General features: G+C 45.1%; 2 protein-coding genes across 9 annotated transcripts in view; one reads left to right on the forward strand and one right to left on the reverse strand.

Moving 5' to 3' along the window:
* Positions 1-18,847, forward strand: part of fryb (furry homolog b (Drosophila)) — a 54,253-nt gene extending 35,406 nt beyond the window's left edge. For 4 of the 8 annotated variants that reach the window (XM_034607649.1, XM_034607643.1, XM_034607647.1 and 1 more), the window contains exons 28-67: positions 6-166; positions 265-375; positions 587-741; positions 1,027-1,126; positions 1,240-1,411; positions 1,558-1,814; positions 1,896-2,042; positions 2,138-2,306; positions 2,452-2,539; positions 2,684-2,757; positions 3,856-4,006; positions 4,507-4,610; positions 5,510-5,601; positions 5,723-5,816; positions 6,155-6,374; positions 6,548-6,699; positions 6,975-7,162; positions 7,313-7,407; positions 7,552-7,750; positions 7,925-8,146; positions 8,493-8,691; positions 8,794-8,891; positions 9,092-9,262; positions 9,642-9,782; positions 9,885-10,070; positions 10,165-10,329; positions 10,763-10,837; positions 11,000-11,170; positions 11,397-11,405; positions 11,773-11,967; positions 12,101-12,238; positions 12,336-12,550; positions 13,021-13,225; positions 13,348-13,497; positions 13,613-13,711; positions 13,910-13,993; positions 14,346-14,363; positions 14,538-14,648; positions 15,509-15,744; positions 16,079-18,847. In XM_034607649.1, coding sequence (XP_034463540.1) covers positions 6-166; positions 265-375; positions 587-741; positions 1,027-1,126; positions 1,240-1,411; positions 1,558-1,814; positions 1,896-2,042; positions 2,138-2,306; positions 2,452-2,539; positions 2,684-2,757; positions 3,856-4,006; positions 4,507-4,610; positions 5,510-5,601; positions 5,723-5,816; positions 6,155-6,374; positions 6,548-6,699; positions 6,975-7,162; positions 7,313-7,407; positions 7,552-7,750; positions 7,925-8,146; positions 8,493-8,691; positions 8,794-8,891; positions 9,092-9,262; positions 9,642-9,782; positions 9,885-10,070; positions 10,165-10,329; positions 10,763-10,837; positions 11,000-11,170; positions 11,397-11,405; positions 11,773-11,967; positions 12,101-12,238; positions 12,336-12,550; positions 13,021-13,225; positions 13,348-13,497; positions 13,613-13,711; positions 13,910-13,993; positions 14,346-14,363; positions 14,538-14,648; positions 15,509-15,744; positions 16,079-16,337 — 5,876 coding nt within the window. In that variant the 3' untranslated portion in view covers positions 16,338-18,847. The remainder of the gene's footprint in view (positions 1-5; positions 167-264; positions 376-586; positions 742-1,026; positions 1,127-1,239; positions 1,412-1,557; positions 1,815-1,895; positions 2,043-2,137; positions 2,307-2,451; positions 2,540-2,683; positions 2,758-3,855; positions 4,007-4,506; positions 4,611-5,509; positions 5,602-5,722; positions 5,817-6,154; positions 6,375-6,547; positions 6,700-6,974; positions 7,163-7,312; positions 7,408-7,551; positions 7,751-7,924; positions 8,147-8,492; positions 8,692-8,793; positions 8,892-9,091; positions 9,263-9,641; positions 9,783-9,884; positions 10,071-10,164; positions 10,330-10,762; positions 10,838-10,999; positions 11,171-11,396; positions 11,406-11,772; positions 11,968-12,100; positions 12,239-12,335; positions 12,551-13,020; positions 13,226-13,347; positions 13,498-13,612; positions 13,712-13,909; positions 13,994-14,345; positions 14,364-14,537; positions 14,649-15,508; positions 15,745-16,078) is intronic. The other 4 variants (XM_034607650.1, XM_034607651.1, XM_034607645.1 and 1 more) reach the window with 3 other exon arrangements.
* A 954-nt stretch (positions 18,848-19,801) lies between these two features.
* Positions 19,802-21,572, reverse strand: zar1l (zygote arrest 1-like). The gene is made up of 4 exons (XM_034607661.1): positions 20,982-21,572; positions 20,280-20,372; positions 20,108-20,182; positions 19,802-19,999 (listed from the first exon to the last, which is right to left on the reverse strand). Exons 1-4 carry the CDS (start codon positions 21,570-21,572, stop codon positions 19,856-19,858), a joined length of 903 nt encoding a protein of 300 aa, XP_034463552.1. The 3' UTR covers positions 19,802-19,855.
* Between the last annotated feature and the right edge of the window lie 91 nt (positions 21,573-21,663).

Here is a 21,663-nt window from a genome sequence, read left to right on the forward strand (position 1 = left end):
CTCAGTCCACCACAGGCGCTTCCTCTTCCCTCAACAGTCTCTGAGACACCACCTCTTCATCCTCTTCAGCCAATGGGCTGGACCCTTCAGCGTCATGTTCACCCCCCTTGATCGTTACAGTGACCGCAACCATCAGATCACTCGCTACCAGTATTGTGCTCTCAAGGTAAGTGATGCCCAAGCCAGAGTTATTCTATCATCTTGTCCTCACATGGTGTTTTACAGAAACCTTAGCATTAACTCAACTTGACTTTTGTCTCCTAGGCTATGTCAGCAGTTCTGTGTTGTGGTCCAGTGTTTGACAACGTGGGTCTCTCTACTGACGGATATCTCTACAAATGGCTTGACAACATCTTGGCCTGCCACGACTTACGGGTACGTCAACACTTTGACCTACTGTTGCCTTCACTTGTCACACAGCAGCTTTCTATATTCTTTTTTCTTCTTACAACACACTGATCAGCACTACTTCTAAATTTCAGCTTACCACAGGAAGTTATTTTAAAAATCTCAGTCAACCTGGACACGGCTGCTCTTTTTGTGGCCATATGTGGATTCCCTCTTCATGATCACTTGTTTGCTACAGGTGCACCGTCTGGGGTGTGAGGTGGTGATCCTGCTCCTAGAACTGAATCCAGACCAAATCAATCTGTTCAACTGGGCAGTGGACCGCTGCTTCACTGGATCGTACCAGCTGGCGTCCGGCTGCTTCAAAGCCATTGCCACCGTGTGTGGTAACAGGTAGGGGATCACCTTTTCTCATTTAAACTGAGGATCCACTAATATATAACAAATCAAGAAACACAGATGTAGCATAAGTAGCATATGATTTTTTGTTTTGAATAAAACATACTTACAAAATTCTAGTTGTCTCATAGCAGTTGTCAACTTGGCTGACGCTTAACCAATGAAATCATACAGTGTATATATTGAATACACTTACTCTTTACCCTATTATTGTCCACACTGCCTGTACATATTTTTTTATTTTAACAGGTATGTAATAATGTCTCCCTATTTTTCCAGGAATTACCCATGTGACCTTGTGACCCTGCTCAATCTGGTTCTGTTCAAAGCCTCCGACACCAGCAGAGAAATATATGAGATATCCATGCAGCTGATGCAGGTAGATTCACACATGGACAAAACACACAGAAGACGTGTAATTAACTGCACACGTCGAGGTGAAAAGGAGAACTCGAGCATGAAATCTAATCCTGTTGATGCATTTGTCTGCAGGTGCTGGAGTCTAAGCTGTGTGCGTACTCTAAGCGGATGGTGGAGCAGAAGCCTGGTAACATTTTGTATGGAACACACGGCCCCCTGCCTCCCCTCTACAGCGTCAACCTGTCTCAGCTCTCCATCCAGCTGGCCAGCATGTACCCGGAGCTCACGCTGCCTCTTTTCTCAGGTAAAGACTTGATGTACAGAGGCAATGCACAGACAGTGATTGTAATTTTTATTTTGAGAAAGCTATGTTCTAATCCATTAAATAGTGAAGCAGACAGATTATGACAAATGTTAGATTTGCTCTCTGACATTTCTCAACTCTTGCAGAGGTGAGCCAGCGTTTCTCAACCACCCACTCCAATGGCAGACAGATCATGTTGTCCTACCTGCTGCCTTGGCTTAGTAACATTGAGCTGGTGGACACGGGGCTCCTACCCCCTGCTTCAAGCCCCTGCACACCAGAGGAAGAACCTCGTGGTCAGGCGCGGGGCATGAGTCTATCCCCAAGTCTGAGAGGTAACGGCTGGGGCTCTCTGCAGGCGACCTCGCTGGTGCTCAACAACCTCATGTTCATGACCGCTAAGGTGAGAAGCCTTGTTTGTGAAATTACTCTTTGTCCCAGTGACATCTCCTGCCTTTTAACTGATGTTTCTTTACATCGTCAGTATGGAGACGAGGTTCCTGGCCCAGAGATTGAAAACGCCTGGAACGCTCTCGTGTCCAACGAGAGGTGGAGCAACAACTTACGGATCACCCTGCAGTTCCTTATCAGCCTGTGTGGAGTCAGTAGTGACACTACACTGTTGCCTTATGTAAGTTTAAAGTGATGTGTGTATTACATCTCATGATAACTACCTACGTACAAATGAGCAGGGTTTAATGAGAAACACATTTTCATCTGTTTTAGATCAAGAAGGTGGTGATCTACTTGTGTCGCAACAACACCATCCAGACTATGGAGGAGCTCCTGTTTGAGCTGCAGCAGACAGACCCAGTCAACCCAGTGGTGTTGCACTGTGACAACCCTCCCTTCTACCGTTTTGCTGCCAGCAACAAAGCCTCCACCTCACAGACCGGTGAGAGGAGACACTCCTGTACTGACCTATGATGTGAAATGACTTTTGACTCTGTGTGAGAAGTTGACAGCTTGTTATGCGACAAATTGTTGGCACTGACAGTCCTGTAGTGTTGAAGGTTATCTTGAATATCTCTCATGTGCAGGCACCACCTCCAGCAGTAACACTGTGGTGGCCGGTCAGGAGAACCTGCCAGACACAGATGAGAACAAGCTGGTCAGGGAGGAAGAGCGGTCAGTATCAATACAGTTTTATTAACTTATACTAATTAGAATTTGGTTAAAAAATATCTTAATGTGGTTTTACATGTTGGAATAAAACTGTTCCCAGTAAATCTGTAAACTCTAAATCCTACTTGTGATGTCGTTGTTTCACAGCAGGGCGAGGGCGCACAACAGACTCGAGTCTCGTTACAGCAACAGCTCTGGAGGTTCCTACGAGGACGAAAAGAGTAAGTTGTCTTGGTTCTTGTGAGAACGGATGGGAAAAGATTTACTGAACTGCCAGAGGGGAGTCACACCTGTCTGTCTTTTGAAGGGAGCTGTGGGATATGGATTCTTCTTGTCAGTCACTATTTGTTCACCACTTTAGCTTAAGACATAAAAAAGCTAACTGCCACTAATCCCCTCACATACCTACAGTGCTGACAGCATTTATGGTGGGACTGTCATGGAGTGTAGAAGAGTGTGAACTAACACACGTCTCATTCACTGGATTTAGATTTTTGGAGCTCGTATGTCACTTTATCTGGACTCAAGCAAAGACCCACCACACAGACACTGGACAACCTCTACCACAGTCGATCTTATGCAAGCATCTGTGTTGGGAGGCTTCCAGACATGAGTCTGCTGCTGTTGTCTTTATGTGACTAAGCAGTGATGCAACTAGCCAAGTACAAGGACGAGTCAATTTAGGAGCATAGCTGTCTGAGCAGGGGACACTCTAACTGGGCCAGTGTATGACCTGACACAACTATTTTAGACTAAACCATAACAAGTAGATTCTATTTTATGTCAATCACTTGAACAAGAAAAAGTCTTGGGACATTACTGTTTAATTATTTAATATTAAAAGTTGCAGGGGTTGCATTGACTCCTTTTCACTTCATGTATTTACTTCTTTTCACTTCATGTCATTTGCCCAGGGGTTCCTAGATTCTGACATATTAGGAAATACATGCATTTATATATAAAAGTAATTTAATGCTTTATGACGTCTGTATGCTACACACCACCAGAAGGCTAATTAAGCTTAGTGTAAATACTGGAAATGTAGGGAAACATCTAGCCTGACTCCAAGGGCAACAACATTCACCTACCAGCACTTTTCTATATAGATTTTATATCCTTTTTTGTGTAGAAGTTTAAAACATTAAATTAAGATTTTTGCTTGATTGCTGTTTGGGTTATGAGCCATACTATTAAGTTTGTGTACTACAGTTAGTTTTACATTCATCACTCTGCCGTGGTTCCAGTGTTTATACTCGACAAGAAACAAAATTAGTGACATGTGCATATCAATATTATTGACTAAATCTTTGATTTTGTAGATGACCCTCTCCCACCATATGCTGGTTGGCTACTGAGTGTTCTGGAGACCAACCGTCCTCAGCCGTTACCAATGCCAGTTAATGGTGGCTGCTGGGCTCCTCTGGTTGACTACCTCCCAGAAACCATTACACCTAGAGGACCACTGCACAGGTACACACAAGCAAACTCAACACGGACTCGCACGGTGCAGACAAATCTGCTCTGAAACAACTATGAAAGTTGCACAGAGAAAACAGGCTCAGATTGGGAACAGTGATGCTATTATCAGCAGCAGATCAGCAGAGTCAGCAGTCTCTCAGACTAGACCAGTCACACCTACTCACAGATGGTTGATAAACTGCAGCACAGAATGAAACCGAGTCAGCTCTGCTATGTAGAGAACAAATATTTTACGAATTTATCTTCGTCCCTCTAGACACTTAAAAAACCACTTACTTAAAAAAGGTCATAAATATGACTCGGGTTAGATTTCTGATGCAAACATTCATAAACATCACTGAAGAACCAGCTGTTGTAAAACATTAATGGAGGTTAATATCCAACTTTTTTCTTTATTGAACTAAGTGAAGAAGATTATTTGTTTCTTATTACAACTTTACACTGACATGTTCTCTGTGCTTTGACAAAACTTTGCATGTGTTTGTCCTCAGGTGTAACATTGCGGTGATATTTATGACTGAAATGGTGGTGGACCACAGTGTGAGAGAAGACTGGGCTTTGCACCTGCCCCTGCTACTCCATGCCCTTTTCTTGGGTAGGAACACACAATGTACACTCATAGACAGAACTTCAGTCACCGACTCTTGTCTTCAGTTGATTAATTTTGGAAAGATAAGCAAGAGGCATACACAGCGTAAATGTCATTCATAATACACACATCTGTCAAACGTACATGTCAACTCAGAGGGCGTGTCTTCCACATAAGAGACCATGAGAACCGAAAAGAAAAGATCAAAACCCCAATCAATTATTCACTGTGCTTCCAGACATGGTGTTTACTCATCTCACACAGAAATAACCTCGAGGTGTGTAGGTGACGTCTGGGACCTCGACTAAATTAATGGCGTGACAGTGTGAGCTTTTATCTCCACCACGTTGACATGCATTTCAGTACAGGCTGCTCTCTTGTGACGACACTGACACATTCCCCAGGGCCTGCATTTTACCACATTACCTAACGTGGATACATACCTGACCTGTCAGAAATGCATTATTAGGTTCTGCATATTCAGCATTCTAACCCTCGAGCTCAGGCTGTGGGTTATCAATCAATCTGTGCCCTGTGCGCAATCAACTGTCTAAGAATCAATGTTGCATTGTTTCATTTGACAAACTTTTCGTTGGGAGAAATGTTAAATATAGTAATGTACATGCTCTCCACAAGAAACAGGATATCACTTGTAGCGAAGTGAAGCACAACAAGCCATTGTGGCCATTTAAGAAACTCAACCCCAACATTTCAGGGTACATGAGCAGTATTTAGTGTTAATTCAAGTCTTTTCGTGTATTTAAATTCAAAAAATGTGCAAGCTTGTGTTTCCGGGAGGGTATAGGGATTAAAAATACATGTCAGTGTAGTACAGTTATATTCAGCTCTTTGTGCAGAATCCTAATGTTGTTGTTGTCTTACTGGATGTGTATTTTATTGGCCAGGTCTGGACCACTACCGGCCAGAGGTCTACGAACACAGCAAACGCCTCCTTCTCCACCTCCTCATCGCCCTCTCCTGCAACAACAACTTCCAGGTCAGAGCGGGATTCTATGTCGTTATTCTACAATTTTATTCTGAGCTAGTAAGAAAGTGCACATAGTGGACATGGAAGGTTTTACTAGTCACTTAAGATGAGTTTCATTGTTTTTCTCCAGGTCATAGCCTCAGTTCTGATGCTGACAAGAGAGATCAGTGACAACAAGACGCTCACAATCAAGTCCAGCTACCACACAGAGTACCAGCAGTCCCGTAAGTGGAATCCATTTACACATTTATTATCCTCCTGGAATATAATGTGTGGGGATTTAGTGCTCAGTGTGTCCACCTGTCTGTCTGTCAGTGCATCTGTAATCATTTAGTGAGCATGAAACTTCACTTCATGTGGTGAACTGGTGCCTTTTGATTTTTAGGGTTTGCCAAAGGGATATGATGTCTCCTGATTACTCTTTTTAATTCTCCATTACCATTAAATGGGAATGACTGGGGAAATGTACTGAAACATTGCAGTACATAAAACATAAACATGATAAAGCCATGGTGTAAATTAAAAGTACACTTAATTCTTTTCTCTATCATCATTTTCTCAGGTGCACCAGACTTCCTGCGAGAGTGGCAGGCCTCTCCAGTGGCCGACTCAGGCCTCTGCTCCACCTCCAACTCGTCCTCTGCCAGTCTTGGTGGCGGCAGCACTGCGGGCAGTGTTGGACATCTGCCTCTTGTGACCCCTGATGACCTGGAGGATCTTGAAGATGCATCCAATGAGACAGATGAGAAGACAAACAAACTCATTGAGTTCCTCTCCACAAGGTACACACAGCTCCGCCAATGTTCTGTGAACTTCTAGAGGACACCACATGTCCAAGCAGGCGTGTGTGTGAGTGTAAATCTCACTGTCGAGCACGGCGTGTGTGCACTGTGCACATCTATTTATTTAGTGCTTGTGTAACATGTATGTGGTGTTACTGGTGGTGGGTATACAGTGCCTGGAGTACTGTGTTGTTGTTGCTCAGAGCGTTTGGGCCGCTGTGGGTGCACGAGGACATCACACCAAAGAACCCCAACTCCAAGAGCTCGGAGCAGCTGTCCAACTTCTTACGGCACGTCGTCTCTGTCTTCAAGGAGTCCAAGTCTGGTGAGGCGCCAATCATGTTACTGCTAGATACCTTTCAATGAATAACAGAGATATCAGGGCACACTGCTACCTTATGAGTCATATCTGAAAATCTGTCCTGGACGTAATGAAAAATCCAACACGATGGCACGAAATGCATAATAATGAATGCCAATCTTCTCCAACATTTACATCACCTCTTAAAAGTAATAAGCCGTCTGCATAAATGTGTCAAGACTCCACATGTGGGTTTAGCTGAATCTTTATGTGTCTTTGTACCTTATCTGTTTTGACAGACTTCCACCTGGAGCAGGAGCTGAGTGATGTGGCTTTACAGACAGCTCTGTGCAGCTCCTCGCGTCACTATGCCGGCCGCTCTTTCCAGATCTTCAGAGCCCTCAAACAGCCAATCAACAACCATGCCGTCTCTGACCTGATCTCACGACTGGTGGAGGTGGTCGGAGAACATGGAGATGAGGTGCAGGTGAGAAACGGCAACAGTGAGAGATTGTTGGTTTGGAGACAGTAGAGGAGAGAAGTATTTCAGCACTTCACATCTTTTTTTACTCTGCAAAAGAGAATGTATGTCGATGCAGATTTTTGTGCCCTTTGAATCAAACAACACGTGTTTCAGGGGTATGTGATGGAGGTGCTGTTGACGCTGGAGTCAGTGGTGGTGAATTTAGCAGAATGTCTGAAGAACAGCGACCTTATGGCAGCTCTAACCAGGTACGCCTCTGCTATTTCTAAAAATTAATTAAAATTTACATAAAATTAAATATTCATCCAAACTTTATTTTGATACAGGAACACGATACTCAACATTAATTACCGTATTCTGCTTTATTAATTTCTTCTTCGTGTGGTGCACAGGACGTCCTCACCAGACTTTGTGACTAGTGAAAAACTGATGAACAGGAAGAGCACGGGCCAGTTGAACTTCCCTGGCCCAGGATTCGTGGGGTTGTCATCACAACGTCATCAACGCTCCTACTCCGTCCCCAAGAAGTTTGGTGAATGTAACAACCCGTCGTTCGATCCTCCTCGCAGTGCAACTCTGGATCGCATACAGGCAAGAGAGGAAGATTCTCTTTATATCACATAATGCTTTTAATACTTGTAGGTCACAGTACATCTGACAATATGCATGATGTATTATTTTTTCTGCTGATGTATGATCTTGTGTGTGCCTTGTGCTGTTGTTTTTAATTGTGACACAAAGATTTATTTCATTTTCAATCTACAGGCCTGCAACAGTCACGGCCTCTCCCGATCAGGAAGAACCCCTGGCTCCTGCACGTCATCCACCAATCGTATCGATCCCAGTGTTCTATCGGACCCCGCCCACGTTTCTCATCCCTCATCGATACTGGCCACGGTCTTCTGGGTGGCCGTGTCACTCATGGAGTCAGACTTTGAGTTTGAATATCAGATGTCACTCCGTCTGGTTCACAAGCTGCTTTCAAAGGTAGATAACATGAAACTTACTGATCTTAGAGCGAAAGAAATACAATTGTAAAACAGAAATAAAACTACAGAAGAAGCAGAGGAAGCTCCCGACTGAAATGAGACATTTGAACAACCGAGCCACGTACACACTTTCTAGAATTGCTAAAAATGGTAGTTTATTATATTTGAAAATTAAAGCATCCTAAGTTGGTGAGAACAGCTATCAGCACTCAGCAGTGCAAGAACTAGCTTTTGATTTATGTCAAGCGGGAACAAGTCCTAGCCTTTAAAATACAAATGCCTCAGGTCACTAAGTGCTGTTACCAGCTCCGCTAAACCAGAAAAAAACCCTTTCTATCTCCCAGGTTCCTTTAGACAGAGCGGAGAACCGTGAGCGCCTTGAGAAGCTTCAGGCTCAGCTGAGGTGGAGCGGCTTCTCTGGGATTCAGCAGCTTTTGTTGAAGGGTTTTACCTCCCAGTCCACTTCCGACCTCACCTTGCAGCTCTTCTGCCAGCTCACGCCAGTGTCCCGTGTGCCTGTGGTGGACAGCTCACAGTCTATAGGTACGTGCAGGATCACGATGACGTTCAACCCGAGTCAGGGACAAACTGTTGCTTTTATTCCCTCTAGGTGTTGTTGAAGATTGACCTCTTCTCTCTGTGCAGGTTTCCCTCTGAACGTGCTGTGTCTGCTGCCTCACCTGGTGCAGCACTTTGGCCACCCCACTCAGTTCTGTAAAGAGAGCGCGGAGAGGATCGCACAGGTACAATGCAATTCATCACCTGAGCTCAGTCTGATTTATTTTAATTTCCTTTCGGTTATTGCAGTTTATTTTATGTTAGGCTTTATTAGGCAGGTGTCAGAAATAAACATGCACTGAAAAGTTGCATATACTGTAAATCATCAAGCTGACTGCCTTTGCTTTTCACACTCTCTCATGATCTCTCTATCATTGCCTCTCAGGTGTGTTTGGTGGAGAAGAAAACCAAGCTGTCACATTTGGCCCATGTGATGACTCTCTACAAGACGCGCTCCTATACGCGAGACCCTTTCTCCTGGGTCAGTGTGGTTTGTCGCTACCTCCATGAGGCTTTCTCCGACATCACACTGAGCATGGTCACCTATATGGCTGAGGTAAGTGTTGATCAATATGCATTTTGATTCCTTTATTTCTAGATGTAGGTGGTTATCTTTCTCCTAGTGTAGCTACAGGGATTTATTATAAGTATTTGGCATAACTTGTTGCATGTTAGGAGAGTAAGTTTGGTTAATAGTTATGGTGCTAGTTACTTGTGTATGTGAAGCAAGGGCAGCTAGTAAGTGATCCATTTCTCCAGTCAGGGGCAGTGAGGGTTCATGTTGATATCTTGCTGGAAGATAGAAGTTGTTGAAAGTTATTCTTGTCACCTCTGGTTCAGTAATTGTCATTCAACTCTTGACTTTGCCCCGAAGCAAGATTCATTTTGTGGTCCCGTGCTTTGTCATGAGCTAAATGTCTCTCTCCATCTCTTAGCTGTTGGATAAGGGCCTTCCCAGCATGCAGCAGTCTCTCCTCCAGATCATCTACTGTCTGCTCAGTCACATGGACCTGACTGCTGTTCACGTCAAACAGTTCAATGCTGATGTCACCAAGACCATTGAGAAGTTTGTCCAGGTTAGCGTCCTACAGTACTTGTCTGTACTGAAGCTCAATCCACTACGACTCTGATAAACTATGCACTGCAGTCCCTCTTATACTGTGTGTTTGATTCCACAGACCATACACTGGAAGGATGCTCTGAACATCTTAAAACTCGTGGTATCACGTTCTGCCAGCCTAGTTCATCCGACGTACGGCCACACGCAGGGTGACCTTTCCAACCTGGAGGTCAGCAGGGTGTGGGACGGCTCAGCCAAGGCTCTGCCTGGGAAAACACTGGACTTCACCTTCGACATCTCGGAGGTGAGGAAGCAACAAAACAAAACTGACACTTAGCAGTATGATGCTTTTTGGAAATAATTTCGGGGACGAAACATCATAATTGTTTTCTTTACAGACTCCAGTGATTGGCCGTCGGTTTGACGAGCTCCAGGGTTCAGGGGGTAGAGAGGGGAAAGCCAGAGCCATGGCTGTAACCCGCAGCACTTCCTCCACGTCCTCTGGATCCAACTCCAACACCATCCTGGTGCCCGTCAGCTGGAGGCGACCGCAGTCATCTCAGGTAAAGTTAGATGTGACAGATGTGATAGCTTGAACCGTAAATCTTTGACGTGGCATCTTAGCGATGCTTGGTATTTCCACTCTAGCTTTGAGCTGTATTACTTTGACAAGCACATATATCAAAGCTGCCACTGCTTTAATATATCCAGTAACAAATTGGCACTTGCCCTGTTTTGTTTTGACATCAGAGTTGTATTTCTCTGCAGATACTTGCCGTAGTTAAATTGCACAAACTATAAACTATGTGAGACTAAATGCAAAAGTCATCAAACAGCTGGGCACAAATTATATATTGGTAATTTAAACAGCTGGAGTAGATCAAAAACAAGCCAATAAACTTCAGAGGGACAATCTTGAGTATGTTAGAGTTTATGTTTATTCCTTCTTTGATTAATACTTTTTTTAATCGCTCACTGTCTTTCGTCTACATACAGAAAAGAACCAGAGAGAAGCTGGTGAACGTTTTGTCTCTTTGTGGACAAGAAGTTGGACTCACTAAGAACCCATCTGTAAGCTACGTCCCCGTCTCTTCTTTACAATAGTCACTTTTGAAATAGTTAAATTCAGCAACTTCTTCCTGTCTCTCCAGAATTTAACAGAGAATCATATTTAAAGAGCTTTGCCATCTGTCTGTGATGAGTTTAAGTACAGTTCTCGATCCTTCTCGCCAGGTGATCTTCTCATCGTGTGGCGACTTGGACATGATGGAGGTGCGAGAGAGTGGCGTTTCATCGGAGGAGGGCGGAACTAGAGATGACACACTCGATGACACCACCAGTGAGCAGCAGTTCAGGGTTTTCAGAGACTTTGACTTCCTGGATGTGGAGCTGGAGGACGGAGAGGTGACATTCATATATCACTGTATATCACCACATGCTCACTTGACATACAGTAAACAGTATTTAGTGTCTGACTCTTTCCTTCCCTTTTACCTATTTTTTGTGTGTTTTAGTTTTTCCACCTGTCTTTCTTTAACATCAATATATTTGAAATGTGTTTCTCTGCCCCTCCTCTGTGTCTCTCTCTCCGTCTAACTCTGTGTCTCTCTCTCTTCCCCTCGCTACCTAGGAGCTCCAGGTAAGGTGTCTCACACTGAGCACTTACATCAGCTTTAATCAGCGCTTTGGTGTTGCTGGCTCCTTTGTTTCCCACTGAAAAAACAAACAAATGTTGATTGTGCTTCATTTTGCTCTCACAGCTTGGTTGCAACTACATTGCTATCTGTCGTAATGGAGATAAATGATGTTGTAAATTCTTAATGGGAGAAAGAATATCCTATTGGATGCAAACGGCCTTTCCAGCCTATTTCCATGCCATGAATAACAGTTCATTTTGCATCGTGTGCTTGTCGTCAGACGCTCTTACTCAGCAACCATTGTTCTCCTTCCTTGCAGCTGTTGCCTCTGCACTTGTCTTCCAATGTATATGCGTGTGTTTTATTCAGGGCGAGACTGTCGATAACTTTAATTGGGGCGTGCGTCGGCGATCTCTGGACAGCACGGAGCTGGGGGACCTGTTAGAGGAGAGCCAGCACTCAGGCAGCACCCCCAGCCTGGGTCACGAGGACCCCCACGATTCGGATGAGTCGTCGGAGGAAGAGGAGTCTTCAACCAGCCAGAGCCTCTCTCACTCTCAGCTCGTACGTAGCCTTAACTGTTGGATCTGTGCAAACACATACCTGAAAGACTTGAGTCCCCTAATTAAGTGTAAAGACATAATTTGACAGAGTAAGTCACAATGATAGATATTCCTGTTTTCCCTTCCTCTTCCAGACTAACCCTTCTCCATCAGAGGAGACAAATCACACTGATTCTCTGTCGACTTCTTATGACACATCTGCCGATCCACTTTCGCTCAATGCCATCACACCGGGCCATGGGGGCCTCATTGATGACCTCAGCGGCCTACATGTGAGGGATAAAACACTTTAGTAAAGATACACACTGTTTGTATTTCTACATATACATTTGGTATCCTTAGGAAACCCTAACCTCTGTGTCTCCTCAGGGGAGGGTGTATGGTGACGATGAGGACACCCAGGCCCAGGACGACGAGCTGTCCCTGAGCACCAACGAGCTCCCTCACGGCTCAGACTGTGGCGAGAGCTTCACCCTGGAGCTGCCGGGGCAGCATCAGGATCAGCTGCCCAACCTGGACCACCGCCTCAACCCAGACTACTGCCAACCACCGCTGGACTTTCTAGACCCCAACTGTCTGCCCAGGTGAATGAGACAGAGGAGACATAGAACAACAACACAACTATATGGAATATTATCTCACTGGAAGTTTTTACCAGCAGCCAGATTGACGGAGGTTGGACCTAAACCTCAGTTAAACTGCAGTGATGAGTTTATTTCAATCTGCCACAACCATAATGTTTGTGTAAACAACACTTGGACAGATCAGGTTGTTATTATTATATCGTTCCCAATAAATTCTGCTGAAAAGACATTTTACATATTAGTATTGAATTATTCCTCTATTGAATTATTATTAGGTCCATTAGGTGTCAGCTTTATATGTTCTGCTATTTTTTTCTACATATAAGCGAACACATTATCCAGCTCATATAATCCCATGATGTAGCTGGGCACTTGATTTGGATATAAAACCCTTTTTCTAGGGGGAAAGGTATCAAAACCTTTTTTTTTTCCTTTGTGCCCCCATTTCTTTCCCATTTCCATGGTGACAGCTTACGTGATGATGTAGATGACTTGGAAGACCTTGGTTTTCCTCCTCCCCCTTCTCCATTTTTCTCCGCCATCTTGGCAGCCTTCCAACCCACAGTGTGTGACGATTCCGAGGAGGCGTGGCGCTGTCATATCAACCAGCTTGTGACAGACTCAGATGGGTCCTGCGCCGTGTACACGTTCCAAGTCTTCTCCTCTCTCTTTAAGGTAAATCAGTGGACCTACTTGTTGAATACACAACTCTTCACTCTAAGTAGATAGGTTTTTATTGCAGTGGTTTTCTTGTGTGAGGATGTATAATAATTCCTCGACCTTTCTTCCTCACCCAGAACATCCAGGGTAAGTTCTGCACCCTGACGACTGATGTTGCTACTTACCTGGGAGAGGGCTTGAGGGGCATTGGATCAAAGTTCCAAAGGTCCTCACAGATGCTAACTACATGCTCCGATTGTCCCACAATCTACATCGATGCTGACACGGTGAGCATTGCTGGTAGACATAACAAAACAAAACTGCAAAAAATGTGAAAACGGGATTTATGTTGAATTAGTCAGGCAAGTCAAATGTACACAACTCTTCTTTTTCTCTCTGCAGATCATGTCCTATGGTCTCCTTGAAAAGATGAAGTTCAGTGCGCTGGAGCTGCAGGAGTACCTGGACACCTACAACACCAAAGAGGAGGCTGCTGTATTGGTAAGTCAGCCTCTAGACATTATTGCTAAGTTAGTTTTGTTTTTCATCTTTGAAATGCGTGACTAACTAACCTTCCTTTCTCTCTCTCTCTCTCTCTCTCTCTCTCTCTCTCTCTCTCTCTCTCTCTCTCTCTCTCTCTCTCTCTCTCTCTCCCCCCCCTCCCTCCCACTCCTGTTGTTTTACATGTTTTCCCCTCAGTGGCTGAGGAACTGTAAGGACACATTTCCACGGTGTCCTGGTGACAGCGTAGTTGCATGCCAGCCCGGAGACTCGGAGGAGAAGGTGCGAACAGGAAATGTATTTATTTACTGTAACAAACGGATACATGTAGAATTTATACACAAACTCACTAAAACATATAGGAACCTTTATCATCTTGCCTCGTTGCTCCTCTACGCTAAGATATTTGCTCCCTTTGCGTGTTTGCTGTGTTATCTTTTTCAGCATCCTGTCTTTTCCTCCTAGCCACCAAGAACTAACTGAAATGTACAATTTTCTGGGTTCTTTATACTGTTGACTAATTCTTGCTAGCTTGACTGTGAATAGTTGATGCTGTGCTGTGCATGTGTTTGATTGATGCTTTGTCTTCCTCTCACCTCACTCTGATTCCCTAACATGCGCTCTCGCTGTCTAGCAAATGGAGTCTCTTGCAGTAAGTTCTCTTCCACGTTTCTTCACTTCACTGCTTTAGATTCCTATGGGACAGATTAACTTAGCACAAGGCAATCAGCTAGTTGTGTTACTGTGTGTTTGTGGTCCTTTGTGTGCATGTGTGACTGTGTCTCTGTGATAAATCTCACTCTGTTCCTTCTTTAATATCTTTTAGCAACTGGAGCTTTGTCAGAGGCTCTACAAGCTGCACTTCCAGCTTCTCCTCCTCTTCCAGTCCTACTGCTCGCTCATTGGTCAGGTTCATGCCATCAGCTCTGTGCCTGAGGTGAGACAACTCGTACTTTCACACAAAGATGACACTTACAGTCGTAACACAGCAGGTTATTCAACTGATTATTCTCTGTACATGTGATAAGATTCACTTTAGAGCCCGTTCACACACTGGGATCTTAAAGAATAGATAACATAACATGAAATAATTATTATTTTGATTATCTTGCATCAAAACTGTTCCTACCGACAGCAACAGTTTCAACATCTGTTCTATAAAACGTTTGAATAGATTCACATCACATCCTTCTTTAGATAAACTGATGAATTCAACATCATCCTGTGATGAACACAGCAGGTTATTTTATTTTTCTTGGAGCAAGCTGGCACCAGAATTTTCTTCGGGATTATTAAAGTTTTATTTAATATTATGAAGAACTTTATACAAATTTCTCCCATATCTAGAAATCTAGTTTCCCTCATCCACTACTTTGATAACGGAAACAAATGTATCTGATTTAATGACATTTACAAAATTTCTACTAAAGAAACCCAATTGTAACCTACTTACCTAAGTGCACATTAATGCACTGAGTGCTTCTAAATGAGCTCTATCATTTCCATTTCTGTACTGTACAGCTCAATATATCTGTGATGCAGTGTATGTGATGAAAGTGGTTCTAATGGAATTAAATAAAGGAAATTAAACAACTACTGTAACACTTTGTCCAAGAATGACAAGTTCATTTAAACAGAGTTGTCAGTTTGTTATGAGAGGATTTTTCATCCTTATTCATGTTTTAGCTAAATGCTGTTGGAACTGTGATTACATTAAAGCTCTCTCACACACACACACACACACACACACACACACACACACTCTCAATCCCCATCTGTTTCCCCCCCTCCTTGCAGCTGCTGAACATGTCTCGAGAGCTCACCGATCTGAAGACCAGCCTGCAGGCGGCAGAGGCGGCAGTGGCCAGCGACCTGGAGCAAAAGCTCTTGGCCCACACTCACGCACACGCCACCCAGGCAGCAGCCGTGGTCGTGCCCAGCTTCCCCACCTCAGAGGCAGCCGTTCAGGCCATTCTGGAGTGCCTTAAGAACCTCGAGTTCACCAAAGCTGTGCGCTACATCCAGGAGTGCAGGCGAGTAACAAATCTGTTTACAAAGCTGCTACACTAGATTTTTCAGACGATAAAGAAACACATTTATTGTCCAGAGCTGCAACATTTGCTCCCATTTTTTGAAATACATGAAAAAACCATCCCAGTATTGGACCTAATCAAAAACTGTTTGATTCTTTCCCCACATTCATCAACATGACATCAAACATCCCCTTGTTCTCCCCTTAAAAAGTCATCCAGAAAATGAGTGAACACACAGTAACATCTACACACAAAACCTATACACATGATAAACTGCTCTCTTTCTTGAAACCTATGTATTAACCTCACACCCTCCTTTTCATCTCATTTTCAGGAGGCAGTGGCCCAGTGGAGTGTTCGGTGGCAGCTCAGAGACCGAGGTCCAGACGCTGCTCAACATCTATTTTCGCCACCAGACGCTGGGCCAGACAGGAACCATCGCCCTGGTCGGTTCCCGCCAGGACCTCAGCCTGATCTGCTCCAAGCTGCTGGAACTCAACGGGGAGATCCGCGACATGATCCGCCGCGCCCAGGGTTACCGGGTCATCACAACCTACCTCCCCGACTCCAGCGTTTCCGGGACCAGCCTCTGACAGGACCTCAGGAGCTCCCCCCCACCCCTTCCTTCCCCACCCTCACCTCCCCCATCACTGCAGCCACTGACCCTTCCAAGACCACCTCCACCTCCGTCTGCTCTGGAAGAGGAGGCCCAGCACCCTCATACCTGGCCTTTGCCTCCTCCTGTGTTTCTGCTGCCCCGGATGCACAGCTCCATGCAGATCCCTGCCCACCGTCCCGCCCCACACTAGAGCCAGAACCACATTCAGAGCGTGAGCCAGACTTTTCTCTCCTCTCCTCATCCTCCGCTGCAGACTCCGATTCCTCTTGGCTTGATTTTGCCAAACCTCCAGACCTTTTCTCATCACATAGCTGCTCAAACACCACAGGCCGACCAGATTTTAATCTGCCACACACACGAGAGCCAAGGAGGAGTTATCTTGACGAGAACACTAATCTTTATTATCCTTTCAGAGGACGTTCATCACACAGATCCCCGCTGTCACATTTAAACAGCACCAGACACTCGATATCATCTCTAACATCAGACACATTGCTGACTGTAGCTTCAGAACCCACCTTACTTTCACACCATGACCCAAACGCCTCGCCCATGCCCCCACCCGGCTCCCATCTCCCACACATCCCCCGCTCTCCATACAAACACTCCAGCCCGTCCCCAGTTCTGCACCCTGGCCCCGACACAGTCTTAACCCGTGGCCCTGTCCCGTCTTCATCCCTCCTCCCTCCCCCTCCCCCTCCTCCCTGCCCCACCAGTCCAGGAGAGGCTGCAGCGTGGGGTTGTTGCTGCTCCCTCGGTGGAGCCGCTACGCCCCTATCTCGCTACCTGGGGAAGGTGGGGCACGCTGCCCTGCCCCTATTGAACGTAGGGGGGCTCCTGAATGCTGAACCGTCAGACGTTCAGACCTGAGACGTCTAAACTCACCATGACAGAGAACTAATTACTTCTGACCAACCCTAAGATCTCTCAATCTGAAAAGGAGAAGATGACACACCAGAGACACTTGGAGATTTTAACGGTTTAAGAAGAGCGACTCATGACCCAGAAATAATGGGATGTATCACTGAACCCACTGGATACTACAAAATGCTGTATGCTGACAAAGATGACCTGATGTTATTCTATCTGAGAACGAGCTTTGCTTTACAGCTACATGTTGTGAAACTGATGTGCGTCTAGTTGAAGTTCTCATCATTCAGCACAGAATCTGCTCAGCTCAGATTTCTAACTTGCTTCCAGAGGAACTTGAGACCTGATGAACTTGATTGACTGCTACTGCCTCTTTCAGGAAGGACACCATTGGCTGGTTGTATCACCAGTGAGGAAACTACCTGCGACACTGCGTTCTATAACTGGTTACAGTTTTCGCTATTGCACTAAATGGAATTTTGGTATTAAATAAAACAATGTTACAGGAGGGCAGCTCGCTACTGTTTTTGTTACTGTGAGAGAAAGGGCCGTCACTTTTACCGAGAGGGAAAAGCCAAAATCTGGAGTAACTCTTCTCTCCTGTTGTGTCTGCTGTTTTGAGAAACCGTGCAATGCATGACGCAGCTGAATGCTTTCTACTGTACGCCCACATCCCTTCTGCTCCCTGAGAGTCTGCCCTCTCCAGACTGACTGAAAAGACTGATTGAGAAAGAGCGGATGCAAAATATTCAAGAGTAATTCCTAATGCTGCCCTTCGCTCTGTTTATATTCTGTGTCAGCTTGTCCTCCGGCTACTGTTGTAAACAATGGTGGACTTATCATGCCGTTATCTGTGCGTGACGCACACTCCTCTGTGGCTAGTCGTAGCATCATTAGTGAGTGTGCACACTGTATATATCTCCCTGTCCGACACTGTAACACTTTGACCTTACATGTTCACATGCCAAGAGGACGGTGCATGTATACACTCAAATATTTTTGTCTTTTGTCTGTATACTGTTAATAGATATGGGCACACAACCATAGTAGCATATGTTTGTGTGTGGTTTGTAGTTACCTTACACGTGAGGGAAGGCTGACATTCAGCGCTCTCTGTTGTTGTTCAAAACTAAACTCGTGCTACTACTGAAGTTCAACACTTCCTGTCGTCTGCCACTTTTTGTGACTCTCCTTCGTTTCCCCCCCCGAGCAGTCACTTCCCCTTCGCTGTACAAATGTCTTCTCCCTATTTATATCTGATCAGCTATAAATCAACTCATTTGACCTAGGTTTTATATTGATGTTTTGTCCTCTCAAACTGCCATGCATGCATCTTCTGTGTACTGTATGGAGTGTTGGAACTATTTATTAACAATCATGTTTGTATGAGGTACAAAAGGGAGCTTTGAGCTCATGCGGGTATGTGTTTCCCCCCCCCAGTAGTGTGGGAGAATGTGTGTGTGTGCATGCCAAACATGAAATTGCACATTTTTAAAGCTTTTTAGATGAAGACTGTAGTTGTTTTTTTCACCTTGTAAATACTTTTACAGCCTTTGTGAAGTTTTGAGTTGATGCTCTGTACAAGTCGGTGTCAAAGTAAAGACATATCAATTACTTCTTGTGTTTTGCTTGATCTTCACAACACACGTAATTTTTTTATCAATTGGATGTTTTTTCAAAAATACTGTATTTAGAAGTCAGGACTAGTCATTGTTATAACCCAGGTCGAGAGTTGCACTGACCCGTGTTTCATTGACAGAATATAATTGTATTAATCAGTTTTGTTGATCAGGAAAAGCTGAATGTTGCCTTCAAGCGGTAAGAGTTAAACCTGAACTGAGCTGCAAAGTGCAAAGTTATTTTAAAACATCAAGAATGAGAGCAACTTCAATACTAGAAAGATTCTCGACAGTGCATCGCTCCACTTAGGCTTAAATTATTTCTTGTTAAAGTAAAGAACATCCTGAGTCGGTCCATTTATCTGGATCCACTCTAGATGTAATGGGTTCATCCATGAGTCATGTCCCACCCCTCCACAAAGTTTTGTATATAATGGATGAATTGCTTTTGCGTAATTCTACCGACAAACACCATGAAATGAGAAGGGCACTCAGAGTGTGGATGATAGACAACTTTATCACCATATTGCATAGAACACTTCTGCAGACTGCTTTTAAATTTCACCTGCTCTTAGATATTAGCACTTAACATTATGGCTGATTGTTTCCATGAAGAGCTTTGAACCATTTGTTGAGAAATTAACAAACTGCTCACACACACAAACAAGCAGGAAAGACAATACAACCTTGGAAGTAATAATCTACAACAGTTTCACATTTGAGGTGCAATGTTAATCTCTTAAACTTTCTTTTAGCAAAATAACATTTTCACGTGAACTTACGCACCAGGATGAACGGAGGGAAACAGAGCCCTGTAGAGATGCTTTTTGAAATTCAGCTACTCGCTGGTTGGAGATCAAATAAATCTGTTAAAGTCTGTAACTGGAGGCAACTGCCCATCATGACACGTACAGGTCAAACACACGTGATGGGGCCTCGACTCTTTAACAGATGCAGTCGGAGCCACGTGAGGAACGGGTGACTCCGGAACAGAGCGCGGAGCTCAGAAGGTGTACTTGAAGCTGTAGGTGGAGTCGCAGGGCAGCCTCATGCCCCTGCAGCGACAGCACAGGTCCTGACGGTGAGGTCTGTTCATGTTGACGTGTCTGTGCTTCTTGTCACAGCAGCAGGAAGTCAGACCACAGGCCTGAGACGGGAGAAGACACGGAACAAGTCAGTCTGGGGAACATGTTTAAGCTTTAAGAAACTTCTTTAAATGAACATTTCCTCTTCATGCAGGACAGAGTTTATGAACCTTGCAGATGATGGGCTCCACTTTGTAGGGGTTTATCCCCACCTGACACTTCCGGCAGAGCTGCTTGTAGTACACCTGATCAGAGAGAAATGAGCATCATCTACGTGAACATGATTTAAACATGATGTGGTGCATGTTAATGGCACATTGCAGTTAATAATGCACCACGTACCTTCCTGGTTCCAGAGATGCACCATACATAAGCACTCTCCCACCGGATGTTGCACTTCTTGCAGTGGAAAAAGCCGTACCTCTGCTCCAGGAACTGAAAACAAACCACAGGGGAAAATCGTGTTGTGCGGACACCTTGTAGGAGGTTGTGTTGTGATGAAGGCTTGTTCGTTTTTATAGTTTACTGAATCAAAACTGTAAATCCTAAACTTTCATTGCCAGGAACGAGACTGATCCCAGACGTCCAGCAGCCTCCCCTCATTCATTTTCTGAACTGTCAGGTACTTATTATTCTTTTAACTCATTTTAATCTTTCAATAAATCCTATTAATGTGTCATGTCTTTCATATCTTGTTTTTAATCGTACTTGAAGCACTTTGGAATTACCTTGGTGGTGACAGGTGTTGTAAAAAGATAAGGAGGGAGCCTTAAAGGTTTGAAGATTACCTCATCTCTTCAAGCCCTGCATGTCTGTATGAAATCTGATTTTAATATCTTCATGTGTTCAGTTTTGTGCTTCTGTATTTTAAGATTCTGTTAAAATCTAGTTTTGCCTTGGTAGTATTTCAATATGTACTCATCAAACCCCCACTAAGGACTCATTTTGGACCATTTGGGATGTTCTGTGTTTGTATCTGGAGGATGTGATTAGTTATCAGAGGACACGTGAACCCAGGTGCAGGGAGCGTGTTTTTGGACACACCTGGGAAATGGCGCCCTTTGGGAACCGTCTGAAACTTGTCGTCAAGTTATTCCCAGTGTCCTCGCTGCTGTGGTACGCCTCTCCCTCCCAGTACGACTCGTAGTGCTCGGCGGCCTCGGCTTCTCCCGCACTCCTGTCGTCGTCTCTGGCTTCCATCGTGAACAACCTGGGGTCAAACCCCGGCGAGTAGACGGACACGGGCCTGAGGAAGCGCGGCGGCGTGTCGTACTGCCACCTCCGGGCGGGGCCGAGCTCCGGAACCGGGATTTGGGCGAACTTCGAGGCCCCGGGTGGTTCGCTCGCCAGGCCCAGCAGCGTCTTGGGACCCAGCGAGCACTGCACGGTTTTATCCACCTTGTTGTTCACCTGCACCCCGCACTCGTTGGTGTTGGCCCAGCGTAGCAGCGGGTCGGGCATAGCTCCGGGGCCCACCTGGGACAGGCTGGCCCTGCAGCGCTCGAGGTAGTCCAGGTCGTGCGGGGTCATGAAACGGCCGCCCCGCTTCCCCCAGGTGCTGCCCGGGGCCGGCAGAACGCAGCCCGGGACCCCGCAGTGGCTGAAGGGTGGCAACGTGGTGAGGAAGCCCTCCATCCTGGAGCCGTGAAACCCGTCCATGCTTCTTCCTGCAAACGTTTAAACAGCTGCGGCGCTGATTGGTTGATTAAGAACAGGAGCGTGCACG

The sequence above is a fragment of the Hippoglossus hippoglossus genome, chromosome 14 (assembly GCF_009819705.1).
Source record: "Hippoglossus hippoglossus isolate fHipHip1 chromosome 14, fHipHip1.pri, whole genome shotgun sequence".
Taxonomy (NCBI): Eukaryota; Metazoa; Chordata; class Actinopteri; order Pleuronectiformes; family Pleuronectidae; genus Hippoglossus; species Hippoglossus hippoglossus.